A 24,404-nucleotide genomic window follows, 5' to 3' on the forward strand; every position below is an offset into this window, starting at 1 on the left:
TACCTCGGAGTAGACTGTGATGGCGAAGCTTTGGTTACATGTGAACCACAGTTTGATAAAATACCTTCTCTTCAAGTAATGGTGTCATTCTTAAGAACCCACAACAACATAAAGAAACAAGACCGTTATAAATATAAATATTATTATTGTTACTATTTTACCATTGTTACCCCCCCCCCCCCCCCCCCAAAAAAAAAAAAAAAAAAAAAGGTCCAGGTAGGTAGCCAGTCAGGTCAGCTGTTAGCATTGATTAGGGCTGTTTCCCTGTTGTAAAAGCTGTCCTTGAGTCTATTTGTTCAGGACCTCAGCAGCCTGAACCTCCTGCCGGACGGCAGCAGCTTGAACACCCGGTGTCCTGGGTGTGTGCAGTCCTGTAGGATGCTGTGTGCCCTCTTGAGACAGCGAGTGCTGTACAGGTCCTTCAAGGAGGAAAGAGGATGTCCAATGATTTTTTGGGCCATATTGATGACCCTCAGTGCCTTTCTGTGTGCTGTGGTGCAGCTGGAGAACCACACCGATGCAATATGTCAGCACACTTTCAATGGAGCAGCGGTAGAAGACGGTCAGCAGCTCCTTCTTCAGGTCCATTTTTCTGAGGATTCTCAGAAAGTGGAGACGCTGTTGGGCCTTTTTTAAAACCGCAGAGATGTTAGAGCTCCACTGGAGGTCTGTGTCTATGTGCACACCCAGAAACTTGAAACTGGAGACCCTTTCCACGCACTCGCCATTGATGCTGACAGGCTGCAGCTCAGACTTCCTCCTTCTGAAGTCAACTACCAGTTCTTTTGTCTTGGTGGTATTGAGGTCCAGGTTGTTATCTACACACCAATCTGACAGCCTCTGAACGTCAGCTCTGTACGCCATCTCATCTCCCCCAGAGATGAGCCCCACCACGGTGGTATCATCTGCAAACTTGCACAGTTTTCATTGTGTCGGGGGTCTATAGGAGTTTTTCCCCTTAATAAAGGAAATAATCATTTTAAAAACACATTTGTGTATTTACTCAGGTTATCTTTGTGTGACAAATATGCAAAAAAAAACCTCCAAAAAATCAGGAAGTGGAAAATAGTTTTTCAACAACCCTCCACAGATGTCATAACTCGAAATACCGCAACTTTCCATTTTTTAATTTTTGTTTGTGCATGCAAATTGTGACGTAAGAACCAGCAGTTGACCTGGTACACCATAGTCAGTGGAGACTAAAAGAAGAAGAAGAAACCACTTGTCTTGCTCAGTCTATTGGTTAAACCAACCAGACTAGCAGACACAGAAAATAAAGACACAACAGAAACATTTTATCAGTGCTGTACCTAAGAGAACGTGTTAACTGTTGGGATGGTTTATGTTGGGAGGATGACTTGAAATAACATCATTTGAATGCCATTTTTATTCCGCTGAGAAGTTAAGCAAATGTTCCAATGAACATTTGCCTCGATGCAAAGCTGTTTGTTCAGACATTTGCTTCAACTTCATGAGGAAGCTTAAGGCATTTTCTATGAAACGCTCATCCTTGCTAACCTGCTTATTTAACAAATACCATAAAACATCCTGCAAACAGTGTCTGTGCCATCATCTGTCTTGACCCATACAACCAGCCTGTCCGCGGGGCCCCCTGTCATCTTGTAGAAGAACTGCAGACACTGAAGCTTCCTCTTGGGGTAGAGGATTCGAGGTTCCAGCATAGCAGACTCCTGGGGCTCCCCAGTCATAGTGTTGAAGTGCATGAAGTATCCAGCATCTAAAAAAAAACAAATAAACATAAGACAATCTATAATAATGTTTCATTCCCTCTGAAATTACAGTAAACATGAAGAGACATTATTCAGACTTCTGCATTGCCCCAGGAGTGTGTGATCCAGTGTGCCTGCAGAGCTCTGAGTGTAGACACACTTCACATCATCAGAGGCCTGGATCATCCCACAAATGCTTGCATAATCAAAGGTACACTGATCCAGCAGGATGAGTGGCCCGGCTGTATGAGAATGAGAGGAGGGGTATGCACATAGGAATGTGTTTTACACAGTCCTATAGCTGTCAGATTAAAAAGTCGACTCATTGAAGCCCAGTGTGACAACATATACATACAGCAGTTGTACATCCTGGTGAGCCTGAGGGTGTCCATCTTGCTGAAATCAAGGTACTGGCCAATAATATTGTAGAACTCTGGGATTTTGGTGGTGATAGTGGGGATGGATTCATTCTTGTTGGAGGAGAAGTGCCTGTAGTGCATGACGGACTCATAGTCGTATGCAGTGTTTTGATCAGTGATGAAGTCGTCATTGTATTTGTTGAAGTTATGTGGAAGTCCTGCAGGAAATGTTCTCTTATTTAATAAATGTTATCATAAAAAAGCAATCATAAATAACTGTACATTTGACACTTCAATTATGTGTCACAATACAATGCATCATAGTATTACACTATAATGATTGTAGCATGTATGTTTGCGTGTTCCCTGCCTCTCATGCACAGCGCAGGGTTTGCTAGTGTAACTATCTATGCAGCAGTACACTTTATCCTAATATTTTTTTAAGTCAATTTCTACATAGAAAATGGCTGAAAAGAATGAAAGAACTACATATACCTGACGTAACCTGGTCCAGCCAGATGTTGTCCATGCGGGACTGTTCATGGTAAAATCCCAGAGCATGGAGCAGCTCGTGCTCAACCACTGTGGTCACAGCCTGGTCCCAGTGACAAGATCTGACCTGTCTGCTGGTCACCAACACTAGAGAAGCACCTATGGGAGAGGAAGTTTTTGATAACAAATTATAACTGCAAACGTTCAAAGCTTGAAAATCAATAACCCCTCCAAAGTAACTAAGGAAATTACCAACTGTTTTCAAGTACTATCTGTGATTTTTGTCTAAGCAAAAAAAGGTTACCCACACATTCTTGATAAACATTAGACAGTACAAGGATAAGTATATAAAATGTTAATAACTAAAGATATATAGTGCCTCTAAGCTTTTTGGACATTAGTGTTCCTCTGTGAAACTTCGTCATCAAGCCTGAACCTGAATGCACCGTTGAGTCCACCAAAACCATTGGTGTCACAGTTTATGACTGTAGTAAATATGAGTGCCGTCCCCTTCAAACAGGTCGGCATCTGATCCTACAGCACGGTAAAAAAAAAAAAAAAAGAAATTGTGTTTAACTGTATCATGAGCAGCACCAAGTATGCAACAGTTTTGATTTTGGAACCATTACGTGTTGAAACATATCTCACCTAAATTTAAGATAGGATTCTCATCTTCTCCATTCCATACACCTCTGTAACGCAAACAGACTTGACTCAAAGTCTTTCCACATCTCTAAAAATTAAGAGCCTTTCAAGTATCATCTTTGCACATACCGTGTACTTCAGGGGAAACTGGTATCTGCAAAACACACACACACACCAAGACGTGCGGGTAAACATTCAGTCTCTTCTTTTAAGTCTCCCTAGAAATGCTGAATGGATACTTACAGTATATGAAGTGTGAAGAACCACTAATCCCAACAATAACAGCACTCTCTCCATCATGATGCAGCGTGTCTCCAAGTAAATGCTGCTTCTTTAGTTTACATATAATACGACCTTTGGAAGTGGAGTAGTTTTATGCCAGCTGTAAACAGTAACTGAGGAACTTTGACTCAAATTGTTACTGATTTGTGAGTGTTTTCACATGTGCATCAGCCTGAGGTGGCGTGAATATCTCCACACTTCCTGTCTTAGGCTATTGCCTGGGTATTATTAGATTCTCTGATGGCAACCCAGAATTCAGCGCAGCAATTGTTCAGGAGCACAAATGCTGATTTTCTTTTATGTGATATATTCAAAGCATAAGACCCACTCTCCCTAGCTCTACCTATGCTCGCTCTTTTTTCTTCAGGTGTTTTCAAACGTGTAGGCAATTTGATAAAGTTGTGGGTTTTAAGTTAAAGTCTCGATTGTCTATATTTTCCTGTGGGTATTTAAACTCAGACGTTTATTTTTTATGACCAAATCTAATCGCTAGATGGGGACAGATACCCAGTTTTTACCAGTACGGCACTCGACACTACGGCACATGCACATGCTACGTAATGCTATACGTAACCCCGGTGGTGGAGTGGACACTTTTTACGCTAAATCCACACAGAGAGGTGAAGGAGCTAGTTAAAACCTACAATTCAATCCAACCCTGAAAACAGTCACGCTCTTATCTTTGCTGTTGGCGATGTTACGCAGAATTTTCCATTGATCATGGTCCTCATTTCCCTACGTTTGCACAGATGGACAGATAAAAGCAGCAGTGCTGCAACTTTTACGATGTTATCTGTGTCGTATTACAGAAACGCCCCCAAAGGCAGCACACACAACGGCATGTATCAACACTCGGTACGTCACTGATTTAAACGCAGCTTTTAAAAAAGTGGCATATATCAAGGTTTATTATGTCGATACCGACATGTGTCCACACTACGCATTTTCCGGGTTTAGGTAGTTGTAGCCACTATCTTTTGTGTTGTCATATTGCTAACGTCAGCAAGGTGGCTAACGGCAGTGCCACATTTAGCCTAACATGCTAAAACACGATGGTGTGAAACCTTAGAAAAATAGTCTTGCCCACTGTCGGGATTTTAACTGACAGCCGTTGAATGTTGATATTACTATGGGCATGTCCCAACGGTGTATCGAGACGAGGTGGCCGAGTGGTTAAGGCGATGGACTGCTAATCCATTGTGCTCTGCACGCGTGGGTTCGAATCCCATCCTCGTCGGAAACTTCTTATATTTAATGCGCGTACTAAATTTTGATATCATTTTTCATAATGTTTAAAAAGCAACAACGCTTAGTTTATGTGGTTTCAACCCTGCTTTAGCATCTATAGTTTATAATTTAAAATTCACTTTATTCTGACAATTATATAAATAGTAATATTATTTAGTTGCTAAGCACTTTTTAAAAACAGTTACAAATTGCTTCACAGTTTGTTCTTCTAATATGTGTGTGGTTGACTCTGTTTGCATTTATAAATAGGTCCACGTATTTCTAGTGTCTTTTTTTTATCCAAAGGGCCACAAATAATGGGGCGAAAGATAAGGTAAAGCCAACCTATAGAAATTAATTTTCAGCACCCCATAAAAACAAATCCGAAAACCAGCTGACCTGATAGGCTGAGGATACAGGTCATGGATACATACACACACATACATACACACACATCCCCCCCCCCCACACACACACACACACACACTTGAGAAGTAAAATTGGGCAAAATTGAGCTGGGCACACATGAGCCAGGTGAGGGAACACTATCACACGGAGCCGTCTGCACCGGGAGCTGGTCACAGACCGCAGCCTCCAGGCCGGGCACACAGCTGGAGGGATGCAAAGAAGCCCCCCAGCCAGCCTGAGAAGACCCACAGAGCCACAGCAGCCACGGTCGATCACAACACCAGTGCAGAGAGCCCCCTCCGAGATATGACCTAATAAGAGTATATACAGAATAAAAAGATAAAATTCAATAAATATTATGTAGGACCTAATTTAATAATATAAAAAGAACAATAGGGTAACATAAACATACTTAACGATAAACGTTAAGTAAAAGCTAAATTAAAAAGGTGGTCTTGAGCCTGTTCTTAAAACATGTACGTTCTCTGCGGCCCTGAGCTCCTCCGGCAGGCTGTTCCACAGACGAGGACCATACCACTGAAAAGCTGCCTCTCCGTGAGCATGTGTCCTGACTTTAGGGACAATCAAAAGGCCAGTACCAGAGGACCTCAGGGTCCGTGAGGGTTCATATGGTAGAAGCAGATCTGAGAGATAAGAAGGCCCAAGACCATTAAGACATTTAAAGACCAATAAAAGAACTTTAAAATCGATCCTGAAACACACGGGGAGCCTGTGCAGCGATTCTAAAACCGGTGTAATGTGGGCCCGCCCTCTGGTCTTCGTCAGCACACGAGCTGCAGAGTTTTGTAAAAGTTGTAAAGGTGAAATATTCTTTTTGGGGAGACCAGAGAGCAGGGCAGTAATCAATGCGACTGGTAATAAAAGCATCAGCATCTCCGTGTTGGCCCGAGAGAGAATAGGGCGGACTCTGGCTATATTTTTTAGATGATAAAATCCCATTTTGGTTACATGTTTGATATGTGGGATAAAACCAAGCTCAGAGTCAAAAACAACACCCAGGTTTTTCACTTGTAGTGAAGCACATAGTGAAAATGCCTGTAATTTAGACAAGAGTTTCTCTCTCTGAGCCTCAGGAGCAATGATTAAAACTTCAGTTTTGTCCTGGTTAAGCTGTAAAAAGTTTTCTGCCATCCAAGATCTTATATCTAGAATACAGTTAAAAAGGGTATCCATTGGTCTGGTGTCATCAGGAGACACGGAGATGTACAGCTGAGTGTCATCAGCGTAACTGTGGACGTTCACTCCATGCCTCCTGATGACTCGAGAGGGAGCTTATACAAATTAAAAAGTACAGGGCCTAAAACTGACCCTTGAGGCACACCACATGTCATTTTATGGATCTTAGAGGAGCATGTATCCATACTCACCATAAAAGTTCTGTCTGACAGACAGGAAGTGAACCAGTTGTGTACAGCACCAGAGAGGCCCACCATGTGTTTCAGTCTGTTTAAAAGAATAGCGTGGTCTACTGTATCAAACTGTACTGTGCGCTTGGATCCAGCAGCACCAGGACTGAGAGCTTTTGGGAGTCCCAGTTACATATAAGATCATTTAAAACCTTTAGGAGAGCAGTCTCTGTGCTGTGGTTCACCCTAAATCCAGACTGGAATATCTCCAGGATCTGTCTATCATTCAAAAAATCATTAATCTGAATAAAAACAAGTTTTTCTAAAATTTTACTTAAAAATGGTGAGTTGGATACAGGTCTGTAGTTATTAAAATCATTACAATCCAAATTGCTCTTCTTCACAAGGGGCCTCACCACCGCCGTTTTAAAGGCAGCAGGGAAGACACCCAACTGAAGAGAGCAATTCATCATATATAAAAGCTCAGCTTCAAAAAATCCATAAAGTGAAGAGGGGATAAAATATCAGATCTGATGGCGCTGACTTTTCCCCTGAAGTGGTGCAAACTGCTCACAGAGCGAGTCTGTGGGAGCTGTTAAAATCAGGGTTAAATAAATGATCTATGGTGGAAAAGAGGACCTTGGGATTATTTTTGTTATTACTGATTAATTTGGTGAAGTATGAATTTCTTGAATTCCTTAATGTATTATTGTAAATTTTAAGTTGCTCGCAAAGTATTTGATGATTGATTGTATTTTTATTTTTCCTCCATCTCCTTTCTGCTGCCCTGCAATTCCTTTTGAGTTTTTTGACTTCTTCGTTTCTCCAGGGTGATGCATGTTTTACGTTAATCTTTTTGGTGGTGAGTGGAGCAACGCAGTCAAGGCTTTTCTTCAGTTTGCTGTTAAAATTATTAAAAATAAAATCACAGGGGGGCATTCGTCTAAAACCCTGGTAAAATTTGCAGCCACTTCAGAGGTTAGATAGCGCCTCCTCACAGTTCGCACTGAGGTCTCCCGCTGAATGAAACCGGTGATGTTAAAAAACACACAGTAGTGGTCAGAGACAGTCAAGTCAACAACAGAGGACATGCTGGTGGACAGCTCATGGGTGATGACCAGGTCCAGAGTGTGTCCTCTGTTGTGAGTCGGCTGCGTGACGTGCAGGTAAAATCCAAACAGTGAAGAATGTTTAAGAATTATTTTGCTGCAGGGTCAGAAGGATTATCTATGTGCAGGTTAAAATCACCGGTTAGAATTATCATGTTATATTTTGAGTGTATGTTTGTTAAAACTTCTGAGAATCCCTTGATAAAAGCAGCACTGTCTTTAGGTGGTCTATAAACTGTGACAGATAAAGCTGGAGGGCTGCTAAAAACAACAGCGTGGAATTCAAAAGTGGTAAAAGGATCAATTAAAATGTGTTTGGTGGTGTGTTGTTGGTTAAAGATGCAGTCCCACCACCTCGCTCACCACTTCTAATAGAAAAAGAGAAATTAAAATTTGGTGGGGAGGCCTCAGTGAGAACAACTGGTGCATCCGAGCCCAGCTATGTTTCAGTTAAAAATAAACAATCAAGTTTATTATCTAAAATTAAATCATTAATAATAAAAGACTTGTTCAACAGAGAGCGAACATTTAGAAGTGCCATACTGATCAAGACTGGTGGATATTTGACAGTAGAGTTCAATGGATGTTGACATTTTTGAAGAGGCCGGAGGTTATTAATGTTTTTGGAGTTATATGCTGTTAATAACATTTTTTTTTAATGAAATCAAATCACATGCAGGCTAGTTCTTGATAGCAGTCTAGCTGTTGCTTTGTTGACCAACTGAAGATGGATTAAGGAGGAATAAGATGCAGAGAGTTACAATAATCAAGACAGGAGAAAATGAAAGTGTTTACTAGAGATTCCACCTTACTGGGAATCAAAGAAGGTCTGATTTTTGCATTATTTCTTAAGTAAAGGTAATACGACTGGATGAGCTCAATCTCATCTTAATTTTTGGTCAAAAATAAGACAGTGATATTGTTGGCAAAGGGGCTGAAGTAAGAACCTCAGTTTTGCCAGGATTGGGAAGAATAAACGGTGAAAAAAGCTTGTACTGGTAGTTAGACACAGAAAATGTTTTAGTTTGTTTTGTTAGCTTTTTATTCTTCACGTTGTTGTAACATTCCATCCTGGGGACTTCACATTCTTTTGCTTTTCTTCTCTGAGATTCATTTCAAGTGCTCCTCGTCCGTTTGATAGCCCTTGTTGTGACATCCTTCTTTTCCAGCCATTTGTTTCTCATCAGAGCTCTCCTGGGGATTGGCAGGACAGCTTACATCTCCTGTGGCCCCATAATGACTCCAATCAGACCTGGGAGAGAGTGTCACGGTCTCTGCCTGTCCCTTCTTGAGGTCATCTGAAGCTCGACTGTTTGTTGTCTGAAGAAGGTTAAACAGTGAACTTATTTTCCTTTTATAAGATAGACGATAGAGTGAGTTCTATTTTTTGCTTGAATGTTTGTGAACACATTACCTTGTGATCATGTTGATAACGATCTATGGCGTACTGGTATTTGGCTGCACTGAGTCCAAGAGCACCAGCTAATCTTTCTCCGAGGAAGTCACAGGCTGAATTTGGAAACAGAAAATGTGGAGACTCAGTGAAGCCTGCACAAAAAGCTAAAGTCAGGGCCTTCTCTACAGTCACTTGGCTTCTGTATTGATTATGTCACATGGCATACCCAGCAGTGAAAACCTCCCAACTAGAATGGCCACATTCTTGAACGATAGCCGAGTCTGAGAAGGAAAAAGACAGAAGCAATCACATGAACTGACTGTTGCTAAACATTCACCACAAGTCCCCCCCCCCCCCCCCAAACAGATGCCCACCTTCTGTTTAGGTTCTTCAAAGGGAGTTTTGTTTGACGTCTCCACCTCTTCCTCCTCGCTGTCTTCAACTACAAGAGTTTCACCGCTGGAGAAGTGGATCACCTTCCTCTCTTTGGCCGAAGCAGGACCCTCAAAGTTTGTTTCAGTGGTGTTTGCTGATGTCTGACGCATCAGAAAACTTTTATTTATTCACAGCATATCATCTAAGTACTGTGTGTTATACTCACTGCATTTATAATATTGCACCAGAGCGACAGAGTCATGGCAGACAACTGGACAAAGTTCATTTTGTGAATACAAGCTAACAGCTATGTTTGCTTCATTATCACAGCACTTACTTCCTGGTTGTTCATTCTTCGGGTTACATTAGTGTTTCTGTATTGCTCCAAAGGACAAGTATCCAGTCATTGTTCTGTGTCACTGCTGTCCCGGACATCCATCCATGCTGACTCTGCGTTGTGGAGAAAAACAACTACAGGATACAGGATCTGACTTGAAACCTGAGACGCCAAATACAGAAGTGCACAAACCTTATCAGAGGCAAGTAGCTCCAACACAATCAGTTTCACTCTTGAATTCAAGGGGCTGGGCTTGGGAGGCAGGTTTGGTGGCATGTTGAATATCACAGCTTAGCCATGCTAAGCCACTCTGCTGTTAAAGTTAGATTTTCTTTCAGTAAAGTCTGACTGCACATACTGGCAATCACGCCATTCTTAGATAACCAAGTTAGCCTTACTAGCTCAGACAAGCAGCAGAGAAATGACAGAGCACAAATTCTATACCAGATTATCTGGTAGCACCAGACTGTAGGGTTTTAGGGCAGCAGTGTCAAACTCAAATACACAGTGGGCCAAAATTCCAAACTGGAACAAAGTCGCGGGCTAACATTAATATTTATTGAAAAAAATCTTCCTCCAGATATAACAAGGAACCTTTTCTTATAGACTCAAACAAGTTTTGCTGAAAAACTGAATATGAGCTTGTTCCATATTCAGTTTAAACGATATATAACTTATATAAAAGTATATATAACTTAATATTGCACACATGCAAAATTGAAATTCCAATTAAATAACATATCAGTGGAATTTATTTCTTAAATAAAAATTGTATTTTCAGCCTTCTGAATTAAATTTTAACAGTAAACCTTTTCCCCAGGCTAATAATAAATATAAAAATAACAATAATAAACCACTTAACTAATAAAAATATCATTGAACGTGAAACCATTCAAGCCGATGTCTGGGAGTAGCAAGAAAAAGTGCACAAAGAAAATGTTAATTATAGCTCAGTTTGCTACACACTGATCTACTCTGATGTGTCCAAGCCAGATACCTGGCATCTCTTCTTGGATGCTAGTTCCTCAATGTCTGGGCTCAGGCTCTGAGCTGAGGAAATCCTCAGGATCGAGTGAAGGTGTTCATCGGTTAGATGTCTCCTGTGAGATTTTTTGGCCATCTTCATTGAGGAGAATAGTTGGTCACATAGGTAAGTGCTGTCGAACATGGAGAGCGTCTGAGCAGCGTGGGTGTGGAGCCCAGGCATTGTGTCAGGGATGAAATGTGGAAATTGTGAAGCGCCGACAGCATCATACTTTGATTTCAGCGTGTCACTACACTGGAGTTCAATCAGCTCCATTTGGAGGTTTGTTGGTGCTTTTGCCACGTCAACTGCAAAAGGATTACTGAGCAGTTCAAATCGACATTTCTGGGCATCAAAGTTGGCAAATCGGGTTAGGGTTAGGGCAAACTCAGCACAGAGTTTTTCAGCAAACTGTGCACATGGGAACACAGCAGTAGAGATCTGCATGTTCATTGTTTGGCAGCAGGGAAAATGGCCCAGGTTTCCTTGTAGCATCTGATTCTGCCACAGGCACAATTTAGTTTTAAAAGCCCTCACTGCAGCATACATATCTGTGATGATACGCCCCCGTCCCTGAAGCATCGAGATCGCTCATGACCTCACACATAAAGGCATTGCCACAAAGTGATTCTTGATGTATGATGCAGTTATAAACAGTTAGCTCACCTGCACAGTTCTCCGCTCACATCTGCACCATCTGTCGTTAACCCCACAAGTTTTTCCTATGGCAACTTCATTTCAGTTAGACATTTGGAAACCTCATCAAATATTTCCTTCCCTGTGGTTGTTCCATGCATTGATTTTAATCCTAAAAGTTCCTCCGTAACACAGAGATTTGAGTCCACACCACGGATGAAGACTGAAAGCTGGGCAGTATCAGAGGCGTCACTGCTCTTATCAACAGAGATGGAGAATGCAACACAATTGTTTTCCTTCTCCATCAGCTGGTTATATAGATTGGTGGCAACTTCAGGTGTGTGATCAGCTACTGTGTTTCTGCTCAGGCTGACATTTGAAAATGCTTGCTTTTTCTCTGGGCACACAATGTCGCAAACTTTCATCATACACCTTTTTTAAAGATCCAAACGGGACAGGCAAAAAAAAAGAAGAAAGGACACACCCAACCCATCCTTCAAATTCGGGGAAAAGGAGGACACATTTGTCGGCTGCATTCGGAGGAGTCTACAACAGCCTTCGGCGCGTCGCTGTGATGTAATCGGCCTACAAATGCATCCTCAGGAGGATGCAGCCCATGAATTTGGACACGACCAGGGTGTTAATGGGTCCTGTCGTGACTGATGCGCCAGAACACCAACAGAGCATTCTGGGATTTGTAGTATTAGCAGTAAATGCACTGTATAATACCGGCAGGCCAGCTCTAATAGTAATTTGGTATGGCTTCGCGATCCAAATGTAATTAGGCTGCGGGCTAAATTTGGCCCGGGGGCCAGAGTTTGACACCTATGGTACAGGGTATTATAGGGTTTGTATTATTGTAGGGTCTTTACCTTACATTATAAAAATCATGCCTTCCAAACCTTAGCGCCAAAACAGTTTCTCTCTCTCTCCGCACCCGTAGGTCTATGGCGTCTTTTTAAAAAACAGTTGAAAACTGGACAGCTTACATCTATTCAGCCAGTCATTTGGATAATCTTGTGTTTATGTTGCTTTTGTGTAATTAAGATTTTTTTCTTCATTCTGTATTTTTGTTATCTTTACAATATTATAATGTTCCTATCTTACATAAATAAATTTTACTTACCGACTTTGAGGGAATAGAACTGAACTGTAGTAACAATCTGTTTATCACTGAGGTAGCTTAGCCTGGTTTACACATTGGAGGCAAATGCTGTGCAGGTAAGCTATGCTAACTGTTTAGCTTTAGCTGTTGTGTTTATAAACTGAGTCTTGGCTACACAGGCATGGCCGATGACAAACATTGTCTTTGCTGTCCGCCACCTAGATAATCACTCTAGCCAGACTTACATGCAACACCAGCCTCGTCATTTATGTTTATCAATCTGACTATATTGGCCACCAAGTATAAATTTTTCCTTTGTTGATTTCATGTGCTAGGGTGAGGAAAGAGAAATAGAAAAATTCTCAGTTTGCCTGCCAAAGTATTTCAAATCCATTCAGTTCAGTTTTATTTATATGGCAAAAAAATTCAAAACAATAGTAACCACAATGAGCTTTGTATTGTAAGGACCTTACAATGACAGAGAGGAAACCTCAATCAGACAACGCCAATGAGCTAGCACTTGGCAACAGTGGGAAGGAAAAACTCCCTTTCAACAGGAAGGAACCTCTGGCAGATTGGTGTGTAGATTTGTTGTAGAGATAAAATTACAAGTCGTATGTTGTTCAAACACACATGGACCTAAGAGGAAAAGCTTTGTGTTTTGCATGTACCTGATGGTTCTTGTCCCATTTGCTATGCAGATAAAACAACTTGTTCTGTACATCGTAACCAAATTATTTGGGTATGAAAATAATGACCCTTCTTTCACAAAACATTTCTGTGTTGAAATAAATCTATCAGTCTTTAGACCAGTTGTGTCAGTTTGACCTCTTGTGGACGTGATGTGACAGTCTTGTTTTTACATCTACAAAAAGCCAAGAAGAAAAAAGTGAGTTTTAAGGGAATATTTAATACCATTTGAAATACCTTTTACATGAAAGACACCATCAGAGGAGGGGAGAGCTGCAAGAGTGCACAATGTAAAACCGGTGATGTGACACACCTGAATGACAAACAGCTGTCTTAAAAAAGGTTGTGGAACGTATCCGATTCCTGCCACACCTCCTGGATAAATTCACTGCTTTAAGTGTTATGACATCCAGTCTAATCAAAGCAAAGAAAAGCACAAGGATGAAAACAGGTGCACAACTCAATAAAAAGTCCAACGGTGAGATCAGGGAAGCAAATATACACCAAGGTTAAATGAGTTGGAATATTACAGTTTTGTTTCTCCAGTAATTAGTAACTTAAGTTTTATTTTTTATTAGACCTTTTATTTTGAAGTTGTTAGAGTCTGATGGATATAAGAAACTTCCTTGAAGCAGTTCTTCAAAAGCAAGTCACACACAAAGGTACAAATGTCATGATGATGGGGCCTGCATTCTGCACACTGTCAACTATTGACAACAGCACGTGAACATCTAACAAAAGTAAGCTGTTCGTGCATCAGTTCACACACTGAAACAGTACGATTGACTCCAACACCAGCAAAAACGTGATTGGACTTTATACCCTCTGAAGTGTTTTGGATTGTCTGATAAATTACCACAAACACAAATAAATTAAAACTATAGTTTTAAGGGATAACAGACACAAATTCACAACCTGATAAAGAATGATTCAGCCACAGGTAATAATAATAATATAGTTCCTTTAAATGAACAGTCAAAGTAGAAAACAGCTATGTCATGTACAAAAACTATAATACATAAGTCGTGATGTAAATATTGATTGTAAACTGCTACTACAGCTAAAAGAAAACCAAACTCAACGGCAAAATCATGTGCTGTCCTTTCTGTCTGTCCAGTATTGATTGGGATTCCTATTGATCAGTGTAAATATTTAAATGACAATGTTCTGGACACGTAAAATGCAATTTAAAAACTTTTTCAAAGTTTCAATTATCTTATTCCCAGATATACAGGCAGAGTGACAGAGTGCAGTTTCCCACATTTACTCTTTTGGATTAATTACATTGCATTTATATGTAGTGCTAACTATTCAATATCAAAGTTTAAATACCTACTGCATTTTTATGTTTTAGGAGGCCACTTTAAGCCTCTTTAATAAGTCAGTTTCCATTGTCTGAGTTATCTATAATCAGAGCGACCAGTTTACAATGCAGCTGAAGGCACCACTGACACAACCATGGGACCCATAAGGCTTATTTATTTTCATGTCCTAATTAAAAGTGATTCTCACAGAGCGAGACATTTTGAGTATCTGGTCACATAACTGGCTCTGACTTAGACACAGTTATAACTGCTAAATGTAATATACATGTCTAGGATGAATGTACAACATGAGGACTAAATATTGCAAGAAAGCATCTCTGGAGTTATGTGAGGAAAGTAAATGGATGTCGTGAAACAGGCTGAAAATGGAAAGTTTAGGAGAGGATGCAGCCTGTGTCCTTCTGAGGCTTCAAGTCAGGTTCCTTCACTGGCTTCACCTCCTCCTCCTTGGGTTTGGCCTGCACATCAAGTAATAATTATAATACCACCAACAACTATAACATTGTTATGAAATAATCTAGAATAAATAACTGATTTGGTGTGTACCTTGTCGTTTTTGGCTCCCTTTGTCAGATCGAAGGTGGCGTAGACCTCAGGAGTGCACTGCTCACTGAGAGGCGGCAGCTCAAAGGGGACGGGCTCAGCCAGGCCGTAGCTCGCCTTCATGTCCAGCTGTGGCGGCTCAGCCGGGACTTTATGGAAGTATCTGTCCAAAGAAACAAGCAGAAGGAAGAATTTCAGGTTTTCATGTTTGAATGCTTTCCCTGTTGTTACAAAGACCCTTTCTAAGGGTAACTTAAATATGTACAAGATTTAACCGTGCAAATGGGAATCCTCTGTTGTGGTTCTCAATCATTGTCAGCCGGGTCTTTAAATAGTTTGTGATCAACTTAACTCACAACTCAAAGAACTCAAAACTCAAAAGTTTTTTGCAAAACTGCCAGATGTTATTGTCACACTGTTATCAGCCTGTGTCAGTTAAGGGTCATAGTAATTTACACATAGACTTGGTTCTAGTATCTCTTGTCTTAAATTCAATGTTTTCCTGCTTTTACCTGTGCCTGACACAGGAAAGGTACCTCTAGCCACCAGCAGGTGGCATTTATGCATCTACAGAGTGACTGGCATTAAAGCACAAAGTAGAAGAAGAAAACAACAATCACCAAACTGCTGACCAATGAAATTAGATGCTACTGTACAAACAGGAACAGGCATCAACAACTGTTTACATAAGGATGGCTATAAACTAGGAGGTAGAGTGGGTTGTCCCCTAATTAATTAATCCAGTTTTATTTACATAGCTCGAAATCACACCAACGCTTTAAACTGTAAAAGACCCTACATTAATCCTCATGTTGAGGTGTTTCTATGTGATAAAAGTAAAAGCATGAATGTGTGTGAATGGGACAAATGTAGCTTGTAGTGTAAAAATGCTCTTTGGTTTATTCGATTCATTTGCAGTTAGAAGCAGGCGGGTTGGGTGGCGATACAGCAGGCAGGGCCAGTGCTGTAGATAAATGAACAATACTCCGCTCACCTCCAACATGCAAATATATTTAACTTTTCAGGTGACAGCTGGGCACTAAAGTGAGGTCACGCGTTAGTTTCAGGTGAAAAAAATGAGAGAAAATAATATTTTGACAATGACGCCCAACAGAGCTATCTCTATGATGAACACATGCAAATTCACAGGAACATAAACCCGAAGGTGAGCGTTTGTGCAGGTGAAGCTCAGGGTAGCCAGCTGACTGTTTAATCTGACAACACACAAATATGCCTTTGTGTGAGTGGAAAATGTGCTGTTAATGATTGAAAACATGTCCTCAGAGTTTGACTCCTGAGCGCCACGGGAACAACGACGTAAACATCGCATCATCTCGTCACATGTGTGACAGGGAAAGTGTAGAATCTGAGCCACAACTCTGTGTGTGTGTGTGTGGGGGGGGGGGGGGGGGGTCTGGCTGACTCACATGAAGCCATTTTCTCTCTGGCACTTCTCCAGCGTCGTTTTAATGAGGCCACCCAGCTTGAGGAAGAACAGCTGCTCCGATGGTTTGGCCGTCGTACCCGGGCCTTTGGTCTGACGGTACTCTTTACACAGTGACTCAGCGCGGGAGTAACCTGCACGCAGATGTTGCTGTGTTAACACAAAATATATCCAGGGAACAAAGAAGGGGAAACAATTCAAACACAACTCTAAGATCTGCTGCAGCAATCACACAGGAAGCTCCTGTTTGGTAACCTACATGACTGAACCCAAGTGAGCAGGTAACACTGAGTTTCTGATTAACACAATTAATGAAGTACTTTCAATAATAAATTTACAAAAGAATAACAATGCAAAAAAAAAGGTTTTAAAACACAAACACACACAATACTAAACGTCAGACGGTTCTTTTAGAAGCAAAGACGGAAGAAATAGGAGCTTTACAAATTTATCAGACCACAGCCCAACATAAGACTTGTGCTGCAATGAGCAAAGTCACATTTACCTCTGCAGAGGAGGGAATGTGTTTGTGTGCGTGTGTGTTGTTTTGTCTGAATTCTAATCAAACTTAGGAGTGCAGAGTTGGTTAGCAATTCATTCAAGCTTGCTTTACAGTCTTCAAGGTCAAATCAATGATTTATTAGTGCAAAAGTCTTATACCTTATAAACTGTGATTTGTGTATTTTCAACATAGAAACATACAGAGCTATTTAAGACTGTTTTAACAGGTTTAAGGCACGTAGGGAATGATATATTCTTAGTATGACGTTGCTCATATATATTAAATACAATAGTATACCCTTTAAAGTAAATACTGCACAGAGAGTGAGCTGCCTGGGTGAAGTTTGCGCTCTCGGCGTGCTTGTTTACGTCTCTGTAATTGCTTTACACATTACAACATGCATACATACATTTCTCTGCTTCCTGGAGAGATCTGATAGCTTCTCCACATTTGTCACTTGCCAGCAGTGTCTGTCCATGATAGCAGTACGCCTGCAAACACAAAGTCAATGACAACAATCTTAACACTTTGTTTGTTTGAATTCTGTAAACAGAATAGTTGTTTTATTAACCATAGCTGTGCTGCAAACTTTAGCTTACATAAGCCATGTAGAAGAGCTGCTTCAGTTGGAGATACTTCCTCCACTTGCTGCTGCACTCTGGCTCCAAGGTGTTCAGTGTGTGGTCTGCAGAGACAGAAAACTGACCTTGATATCTTTTCAGTAACCATCATTTTATTTTCTAGGCTCTTGGTCAACAAACCAGAAAGCTTCCCATTGTGCCTGGTCATCCAGAAAGCACAGTTGCCTCAGTGACTTCATTTGTTGGAAGGCATACATCTTTTTATAACTTGATACCTCAAAGTCAGAAATGCTGACTGAGAGTTCTCCTGAGTTTCAGCTCTTAGCTTTGAACAGTTCATTTCATTCAATTCAATTTTATTTATATAGTCCCAAATCACCAAAACAGTTGCCTCAAGGTGCTGTATTTATAACGCGAAGACCCTACGACAAGATGTCCAGTCTTGCTTCTTTCAACCATCTTGAAAATAAAACCACTACATTTATTTTCTTAAGCCTCGACGGCTACATCTTCCTCCTCTATTGCTCGAACAAAACGTCACTTTCTCATTTCCAGCCGGTTCAGAAAGCAGCAGCTCAGCTTCCTGTTGGTTTCATTCGTTGCCAGCATGTAAAAGCAAGTCAGACTTGCTTTTACATGCTGGCATTACACCTTGTCTAATTTTATTCATTGTTGTTTTTCTTTTCTCTTTAATGTTTCCCACCTAAATGTAAAGACTGGTGCTCTGTTTAAATCGTCGATCCTGCTTCTCCCCGTCTGTCAAAATACTTAATAAACTGTTTCTAAAGGTGCCATACCAATAAGGTTGATAAACAGCTTTATTTTATTTGTGTCAAAAGTACAGACCAGCTTTTTGATAGAAGTTTGCAGTCTCAAATGCCAAAGCTGCGATGATTGTCGCATTGTGTTTCAGTTCAATCGCTCTGGCAATGGTCACTGTAAAAACAAAAGAGAGGAAAGAACCAAACGTTGGCACACCATGTCAGTGATGATTGATGATTATCAGTGTAACATGGATTCTGACTCAGGCCATTAACTGTCAGATTATTTGCAGAGTCAGCCTTTTTATTTTTATAATATGTAACATATATTTTATAATATAACAGACTTTAATGACCATCTTAAACGTCAGAGATGAGAGGAACAATATCATCAGCGATCTGCACGATCACTGCACAGTGATCACTGTCGTTACCTTCCTGTGCTTCTGCCTGACACTGGATGATGTATGCATCAATGACTCGGGGCTCCAGGTCTCTGCCCTTTTCAGCTGGAGTGATGAGGCGAGGGATGTGGACATCCTGTAAAGAAGATATCAGAATAAATAAATAAAACCTATAGCTTATATGTCTTAAATCCCTCAATCTATTTGCTTGTCGCTAAAAATAAGAAGAAGAAAAAAAAGAAAGAAAAACTATAGTACCGTATTTTCCGCACTATAAGGTGCGGGTAAATCCTTTAATTTCCCCAAAAATCGACAATGCGCCTTATGTATGAATTCTGGTTGTGCTTAATGACCTCGAACCGATTTTATGTGGTACACGGCGCTCAAAAATGTTTTAGTATGACTTTGCTAAGCTGCGAAGCCGCACCGCCAGACGGATTGTCAGAGCAATACAGCTACGGTAGTCAGGAGCCTCGGGGAGTAATCCGGGTCCTAAACTCTGTCCGTTTCAGGTCCCAAAGTCAAACGAACACTGCGGCATCAATGAGAGTTAAAAACTGTCTAAATTATTTCATCTGTAATAAAAGGAGGTAAAGTGTGTCATTAATGTTTTCTGCAGGGGCAACTGCACTGATCGGCATCCACTTTTTGTCCTAAGCGTCAGTTTGTATAATAAAACCTTTACAGTTTCCACTGAGGAAAGAATTGACATCTCCCTCACCTTAAGATTTTTGAAGATTCCAGCAGCAACCTTTAAGCTTCGGTGAACGTCTTTCGCTTCTGTCTCTGATACACTGTGTAACAGGTAAACACGAGCAGAAATAAAGTAACAACAAATAATAGCAATGATTTCAAGGTCATTTAAACCAATTAAAACCTTTCAATGAAACTAGTGACATTAGGTTAAATGGTGATTCTCTATGTGTTAGACCTGTGATAGAGAATGTATGCATGTATAGATGGACCAATTTAATAGTGTCAGATATTGCACCTTAAAAATCTAACATTGTTTTTGTAATACTTTATGTTCAAAAGTCATGATATTCTGTGCATATTCACATTAGTCACAGCGTCCTTTGTTTTTGATGAGGTATTAAAGTATGAAACTAAAGTAATTTGTAAAATGCATTTATGGAGAATAGTTTCACAGAAGAAGCCAAAAAGGCTCTTACTTTTCCTTCCCTGCCATTCTTGAGGCAAACTTTGTGTACCAGATGGCAACATTAAAGGCCATGGAGACCAGTTCAAAGACTGCATCCTGCTGGGCACTGGAAGGAGAGTAGGGAGAGGCGGTGAGTTAAAAAAAAAAAAAATCACCCTTACTCAGACTAGAAGTACTCCCTCTGTGTCCTTACCTTGGTGTGTTTCCTTGTAAGGTATCGGTCCACTTAAAGTTCTGGATGAACCTCATCTTGTTCTCCTGTGTAGTTCCATCCAAGGGCATGATAAAGCCTAATGCATCATAAAGATTTTTTAAAGACGGGCAAAGAGACTGCTGGTTAGATGCAGAGCAAAATAAGTGAGACACAATTCACAACCATTGAACTGGGAAATATAAAACAAAACATTCTCATTTACAATTTATTTATTACATTATTTAACCTCCTAGAACCTGACGTCCACATGTGGACAGCACATTTTGGGTTGACTAAAATACCAAATTTTGCTCTACAAGGGTCTGATATCCACTTACAAGGACGTTATACTGCCACTGTTCTATCAAAATTCAAAACCAATGTCCTCTCCTCCTCAGACTCAGCTGTACATCTGCTCCTAAAGGATAGCAGTCACTCTTTTGAGGATGCCAGCGTTCACATTTTGGACAGAGAAGACAGATTATTTGAAAGAGGAGTGAAAGAGGTCATGACACCAACTGTCAGCCACCTAGAATGTAGTTTTCAGATCCCTTCCCAGCCCCCCCTTACATCCCAATAAGTCACATGGTGAGGCAATGGTTTTACCTGAAACCTCTGCTGGTAATGATGCACACCTTTTTTCACACCTTGGCTAATGATGACAACACACAAGATTAACAGTCCGTCAATGACTCTCCGAAGGAAAATCCCCCACTAGGGTTTAAATTAGAGATGGACCGATCCGATATTACGTATCGGTATCGGTCCGATACTGACCCAAATTACTGGATCGGATATCGGCGAGAAATAAAAAATGTAATCCGATCCATTAAATATCCAAAAAGCACCTCACAAAACTTGCTACGCGGCATAACTCGGCTCATAACCGTAGCACATAGCAGCAGTGTGCATCACGTGATAGAGCGGCTGTGTGTATTTGTAGCCTTGCTAGCAAACCAGCATTTCATCTATGAGGACGTTTTCCCAGAGAGAAGTAAAGCAAGTGTGTAAGTTCATCTCTGAATGTCTGTAAAGCATTCCCACGTTAAGCTTAACAACCATACCTGGAGCGACTGCCTCTCTCTCTCTCCTGCTGCTTCAATCGTGAAACTGATCAATGATCAGCTGATCGGCTTTTCTGTCGCGAGTCCGTCTCTCTTCTTAGTTTTTGGCCCACTTCTCACCAGAAAGAGGAAACCAGCGGCTGAACAACAGCAGCACGTTTAAGCTTGATAAGCTGTTGTTAGAATTTATTTAATATTACTTTCTACACCAGGATCTTTTTCTACGTAGCTGACGGCTGGTAATTGTGCAGGGGCGGATCTAGCAAAGTGTAGCCAGGGGGGCCGATAGGGCATGAACAGGGAAAAGGGGGCACAAAGACATACTTTTCTTTCTTATTCTCATTTAAAATGTCTAGTTTTTAATAAATAATTATCTGACTCTTACACCCAAAGTTTTAATCTTGTGTAAAATATATAGAAGTCCATTACTGTATATAGTAACTGTTAAGTCTAATATACCCTAGTAAGCTATAGTACTTTTTCCTTTGGGAAGATACCATCTGTGCAGTCTGCAATTCTGTTGAAGAAAGATGTTGAATCTATTTAATTATTCTTGAAAAATAATTTATTTTTGTGCATTTTCCCCCTGCATCAAATTAAATTTGATTACATCGATTAAGCATCATGAGGTGGAGGGTGGTTCCCTATTTTTTTTTTTTTTTTGCTGGGAGTTTGCAACCCTATTATTTAGGTTGCTTAAAATTTCTTCTAAGTACTCTTTAAAATACCAGAATAGGGAGGATGGAGCAGGTTTAACTTTATTAGATTGATCAGTGTTGCTGAACTATGACATATTTTGGACGCAGTGTATTTTTTACATACAGGTATAACAGAATAGCTTTAGTGTTGTTATTTATTTAAACTTGAGTATAAACTTATACAAAAAGCAGCAAGATATTAAAAAAACGTTTTGTTGATTAAAAAACACACTATATCGGATTCATATCGGTATCGGCAGATATCCAAATTTATGATATCGGTATCGGTATCGGACATAAAAAAGTGGTATCGTGCCATCTCTAGTTTAAATATCAGGGAGCTGAAGAAGCCTCTTGAATGAGAGGTAAGAATATCTTGAAAAATCTTATAGAAGTCCAGTCGCCTTCTGTTCAAGCTCCTTACATTAGCCATCTTCTCTGGATATAAAAAGTGGGTTGTCTCAGTTTGTCCTCACTACTGACAAACAGGGATGTCCAAATTCAGAGATGACACCAGTTTCAAAGGGCCACACTCAGTTAGATGCAAATACAGTGTTGTTTTTGAAGGCTTTGAAAATCAAGACTGTTTCATGGCAAACACATTCAAATGGGAAGGAAGGAGTTATTTCTCTCTTGAATCTGTCTTCCTTTATCGACTTTGCTGTCTACACTAAAAAGTTGCAGGTGCGATCTGGGTATGCATTTCTGTACAGACTACAGATGAAGCTAAGCAGGCAAGAATGTACAGAGAACCTAAACTGTTATGGAGACCAAATTACAATTTGTTTATAGCCAGAGCTGTGGCCCCTAGGCCATAACTTTGATATCCTATCTGTATCTAAAGTTATCTTGGAAAAAGATAAAAAGATACCCTGAAATGCTGGTGAACAAACCTTGAAGAAGGGAGAAGTATGCATCTGTGGCATTCTTCATGATCTCAGGATTGCAGGTGATATCAGTGAACATCTCCAGCAGCCTCGCTCTGGTTGTCCTCAGGTCACTGAACATATCACAAATAGTACTGTTGCTTTGTGGACAGCCATATTCAGTGAGACTAAATTTGAACAAAACTCCACCATTGCCTGGTCCCAAATCCAGGATGAGAAAGGAGGGTTGAGCGTGGGGCTAGCAACCCCACCCTCTAAATAAAAAAAAAAAGTCATGCTACAGAAACCGCAACAATTGTTGTTGCGGCCCTATGCTCCACCAGGAGTCTACAGGAAAATTGATTGACATTTGAACAAATCATTGCCATTGTTGTTTAGCAGTGAGGCGACTGAGATTAGGTGATCAAATAATGGTACCAGTAGCATAGTAATGGTCAAATGCTATTGATAGAGGGTAAGAAACTATACATAGCAGTTTATTAACCAACTATGGTCATGGTGACGAACACCGTCCATTGTGATATCCCTGCTCACGGTGTATCAGGTGGAGATAAGACATACTTGCATATCTTATTGGCAGCTGGGCTCCCTGCCACCCCATAGAAGTTAAAGGACACAGGAGCTGTCGCCTTCAGTGGGTTTCTGTGAAACCAGTGTGCCATCCTGTGAATGAATACACACCTACAAGACAGAGGAACAGTGTGACAAACAGTTAACAGTTGAGATAAAGGCGATTTAGATGACTGACACGCTAAAAATGCCATAAGTTACGTGGATGACAACCATAGTTGTTTAAATATCAAGCAGCGCTAGCTAACAAATCTGTGACGTTGGCTAGCGTTATTTCACCATCACGGTGGCTACAAGTATCCGTGTCAGCACTCCAAAAAAAGCGCTTTTAAGTACTAACCAAACTTACTGTGAGAAACCAATAAATCGTTAACATTACTTTAAGATGCCGTGTACACTGTTTCGTTTAGTATTTTTCTTGTCTGTTCTTGACTAAAGTGCATTACGTAAGCTTCTAACAACAGCGGCTAACGGCTAACACTATGTACAGTTCCAAACGTACGGGATTCGTTAAAAAGACATTACGGCTGCCTTCTAAACAGACAAGTGAACTGAACATATTCTAATACAATAGAAACTGTTCTGTTACCTGTCGGAGCTTGTTATAGAGCTGACGTTTAATAGCCTTATTGGAAAGTCTCTCAGACTACAAAACTTACTTCCGGAAATAAACACGGCATAGTAAATAGCCAATGACAAAGCCGGATTCAGTCACCTGACATGCATCCCAGACAACGAGCTTCTGTTTTGTCGAGGGTTCCGAGTGGCCGGTGTCGTCCCAAAAAAGCCATCATAAGCCAAAATAGTGACTGCCGATGTTTCTGTGCGGATTTTATGTGTAATGCTGGTAAATAAGCTGCAGGCACCTGGATTTACAAATGGGTTATATTTAAAACTAAGAAAACCTGCTTTGCAAGTATCCGAATGAGTCTGCAGTTTGGAGCTGTGCTGTACACCGTAATTAATCAAGTCTTTTTTGGCCACTTAACATATCTGTTATATTTGTCGAATTTCTGATGTCCTTTTGACCAGATCTCTCTTGAAAAATCTATTTTATATCAATGCCGCTTTTAACTTATTGCCAAAAT

At 40.5% G+C, this 24,404-nt stretch overlaps 3 protein-coding genes, 1 long non-coding RNA gene and 1 other non-coding gene across 6 annotated transcripts; 2 read left to right on the top strand and 3 right to left on the bottom strand.

Moving 5' to 3' along the window:
- Positions 1-1,134: 1,134 nt before the first annotated feature.
- On the bottom strand, positions 1,135-3,216 carry LOC146501207 (meprin A subunit alpha-like). The gene is made up of 4 exons (XM_085133216.1): positions 2,585-3,216; positions 2,086-2,307; positions 1,829-1,972; positions 1,135-1,738 (listed from the first exon to the last, which is right to left on the bottom strand). The coding sequence occupies exons 1-4, from the start codon at positions 2,616-2,618 to the stop codon at positions 1,527-1,529; spliced, it is 612 nt and encodes a 203-aa protein (XP_084989342.1). The 5' UTR covers positions 2,619-3,216; the 3' UTR covers positions 1,135-1,526.
- A 1,447-nt stretch (positions 3,217-4,663) lies between these two features.
- Positions 4,664-4,745, top strand: trnas-gcu (transfer RNA serine (anticodon GCU)). The gene has a single exon. It is a non-coding gene; the product is annotated as a tRNA-Ser (tRNA).
- A 3,892-nt stretch (positions 4,746-8,637) lies between these two features.
- On the bottom strand, positions 8,638-10,059 carry LOC146501209 (uncharacterized). The gene is made up of 6 exons (XM_085133217.1): positions 9,920-10,059; positions 9,728-9,840; positions 9,390-9,551; positions 9,242-9,296; positions 9,034-9,128; positions 8,638-8,939 (listed from the first exon to the last, which is right to left on the bottom strand). Exons 2-6 carry the CDS (start codon positions 9,740-9,742, stop codon positions 8,730-8,732), a joined length of 537 nt encoding a protein of 178 aa, XP_084989343.1. The 5' UTR covers positions 9,743-9,840; positions 9,920-10,059; the 3' UTR covers positions 8,638-8,729.
- An 87-nt stretch (positions 10,060-10,146) lies between these two features.
- Positions 10,147-16,752, top strand: LOC146501210 (uncharacterized). The gene is made up of 2 exons (XR_014869397.1): positions 10,147-11,724; positions 11,831-16,752. It is a non-coding gene; the product is annotated as an uncharacterized LOC146501210 (long non-coding RNA).
- brox (BRO1 domain and CAAX motif containing) lies at positions 13,383-24,042 on the bottom strand. Of its 2 annotated transcripts, none has more exons than XM_085133213.1 (13): positions 23,906-24,042; positions 23,308-23,427; positions 22,753-22,859; positions 20,098-20,194; positions 19,915-20,010; positions 19,464-19,536; positions 18,773-18,878; positions 18,424-18,513; positions 17,596-17,681; positions 17,406-17,487; positions 16,478-16,628; positions 15,054-15,213; positions 13,383-14,965 (listed from the first exon to the last, which is right to left on the bottom strand). In XM_085133213.1, the coding sequence occupies exons 2-13, from the start codon at positions 23,406-23,408 to the stop codon at positions 14,882-14,884; spliced, it is 1,233 nt and encodes a 410-aa protein (XP_084989339.1). In that variant the 5' UTR covers positions 23,409-23,427; positions 23,906-24,042; the 3' UTR covers positions 13,383-14,881. The 2 variants fall into 2 exon arrangements, with proteins under 2 accessions (XP_084989339.1, XP_084989341.1); XM_085133215.1 differs by lacking the exon at positions 23,906-24,042 and adding an exon at positions 23,666-23,861.
- Between the last annotated feature and the right edge of the window lie 362 nt (positions 24,043-24,404).

The sequence above is a fragment of the Neolamprologus multifasciatus genome, chromosome 15 (assembly GCF_963576455.1).
Source record: "Neolamprologus multifasciatus chromosome 15, fNeoMul1.2, whole genome shotgun sequence".
In the NCBI taxonomy this organism is placed as follows: domain Eukaryota; kingdom Metazoa; phylum Chordata; class Actinopteri; order Cichliformes; family Cichlidae; genus Neolamprologus; species Neolamprologus multifasciatus.

What these genes read in the sequence shown, in the direction of transcription:
- brox (XM_085133213.1), bottom strand. Translation starts at nt 23,408, where the DNA reads ATGGCACACTGGTTTCACAGAAACCCACTGAAGGCGACAGCTCCTGTG. An exon ending in ATACTTCTCCCTTCTTCAAG is followed by an intron (nt 20,195 to 22,752) that starts GTTTGTTCACCA and finishes ATGATGCATTAG; the next exon opens with GCTTTATCATGCCCTTGGAT. An exon ending in AAACTTCTATCAAAAAGCTG is followed by an intron (nt 17,682 to 18,423) that starts GTCTGTACTTTT and finishes CTGTCTCTGCAG; the next exon opens with ACCACACACTGAACACCTTG.
- LOC146501207 (XM_085133216.1), bottom strand. Translation starts at nt 2,618, where the DNA reads ATGGACAACATCTGGCTGGACCAGGTTACGTCAG. An exon ending in GCTGGACCAGGTTACGTCAG is followed by an intron (nt 2,308 to 2,584) that starts GTATATGTAGTT and finishes CATTTCCTGCAG; the next exon opens with GACTTCCACATAACTTCAAC. An exon ending in ACTCCTGGGGCAATGCAGAA is followed by an intron (nt 1,739 to 1,828) that starts GTCTGAATAATG and finishes GTTTTTTTTTAG; the next exon opens with ATGCTGGATACTTCATGCAC.
- LOC146501209 (XM_085133217.1), bottom strand. An exon ending in TTGAAGAACCTAAACAGAAG is followed by an intron (nt 9,297 to 9,389) that starts GTGGGCATCTGT and finishes TTTCCTTCTCAG; the next exon opens with ACTCGGCTATCGTTCAAGAA. An exon ending in GTTATCAACATGATCACAAG is followed by an intron (nt 8,940 to 9,033) that starts GTAATGTGTTCA and finishes AACCTTCTTCAG; the next exon opens with ACAACAAACAGTCGAGCTTC.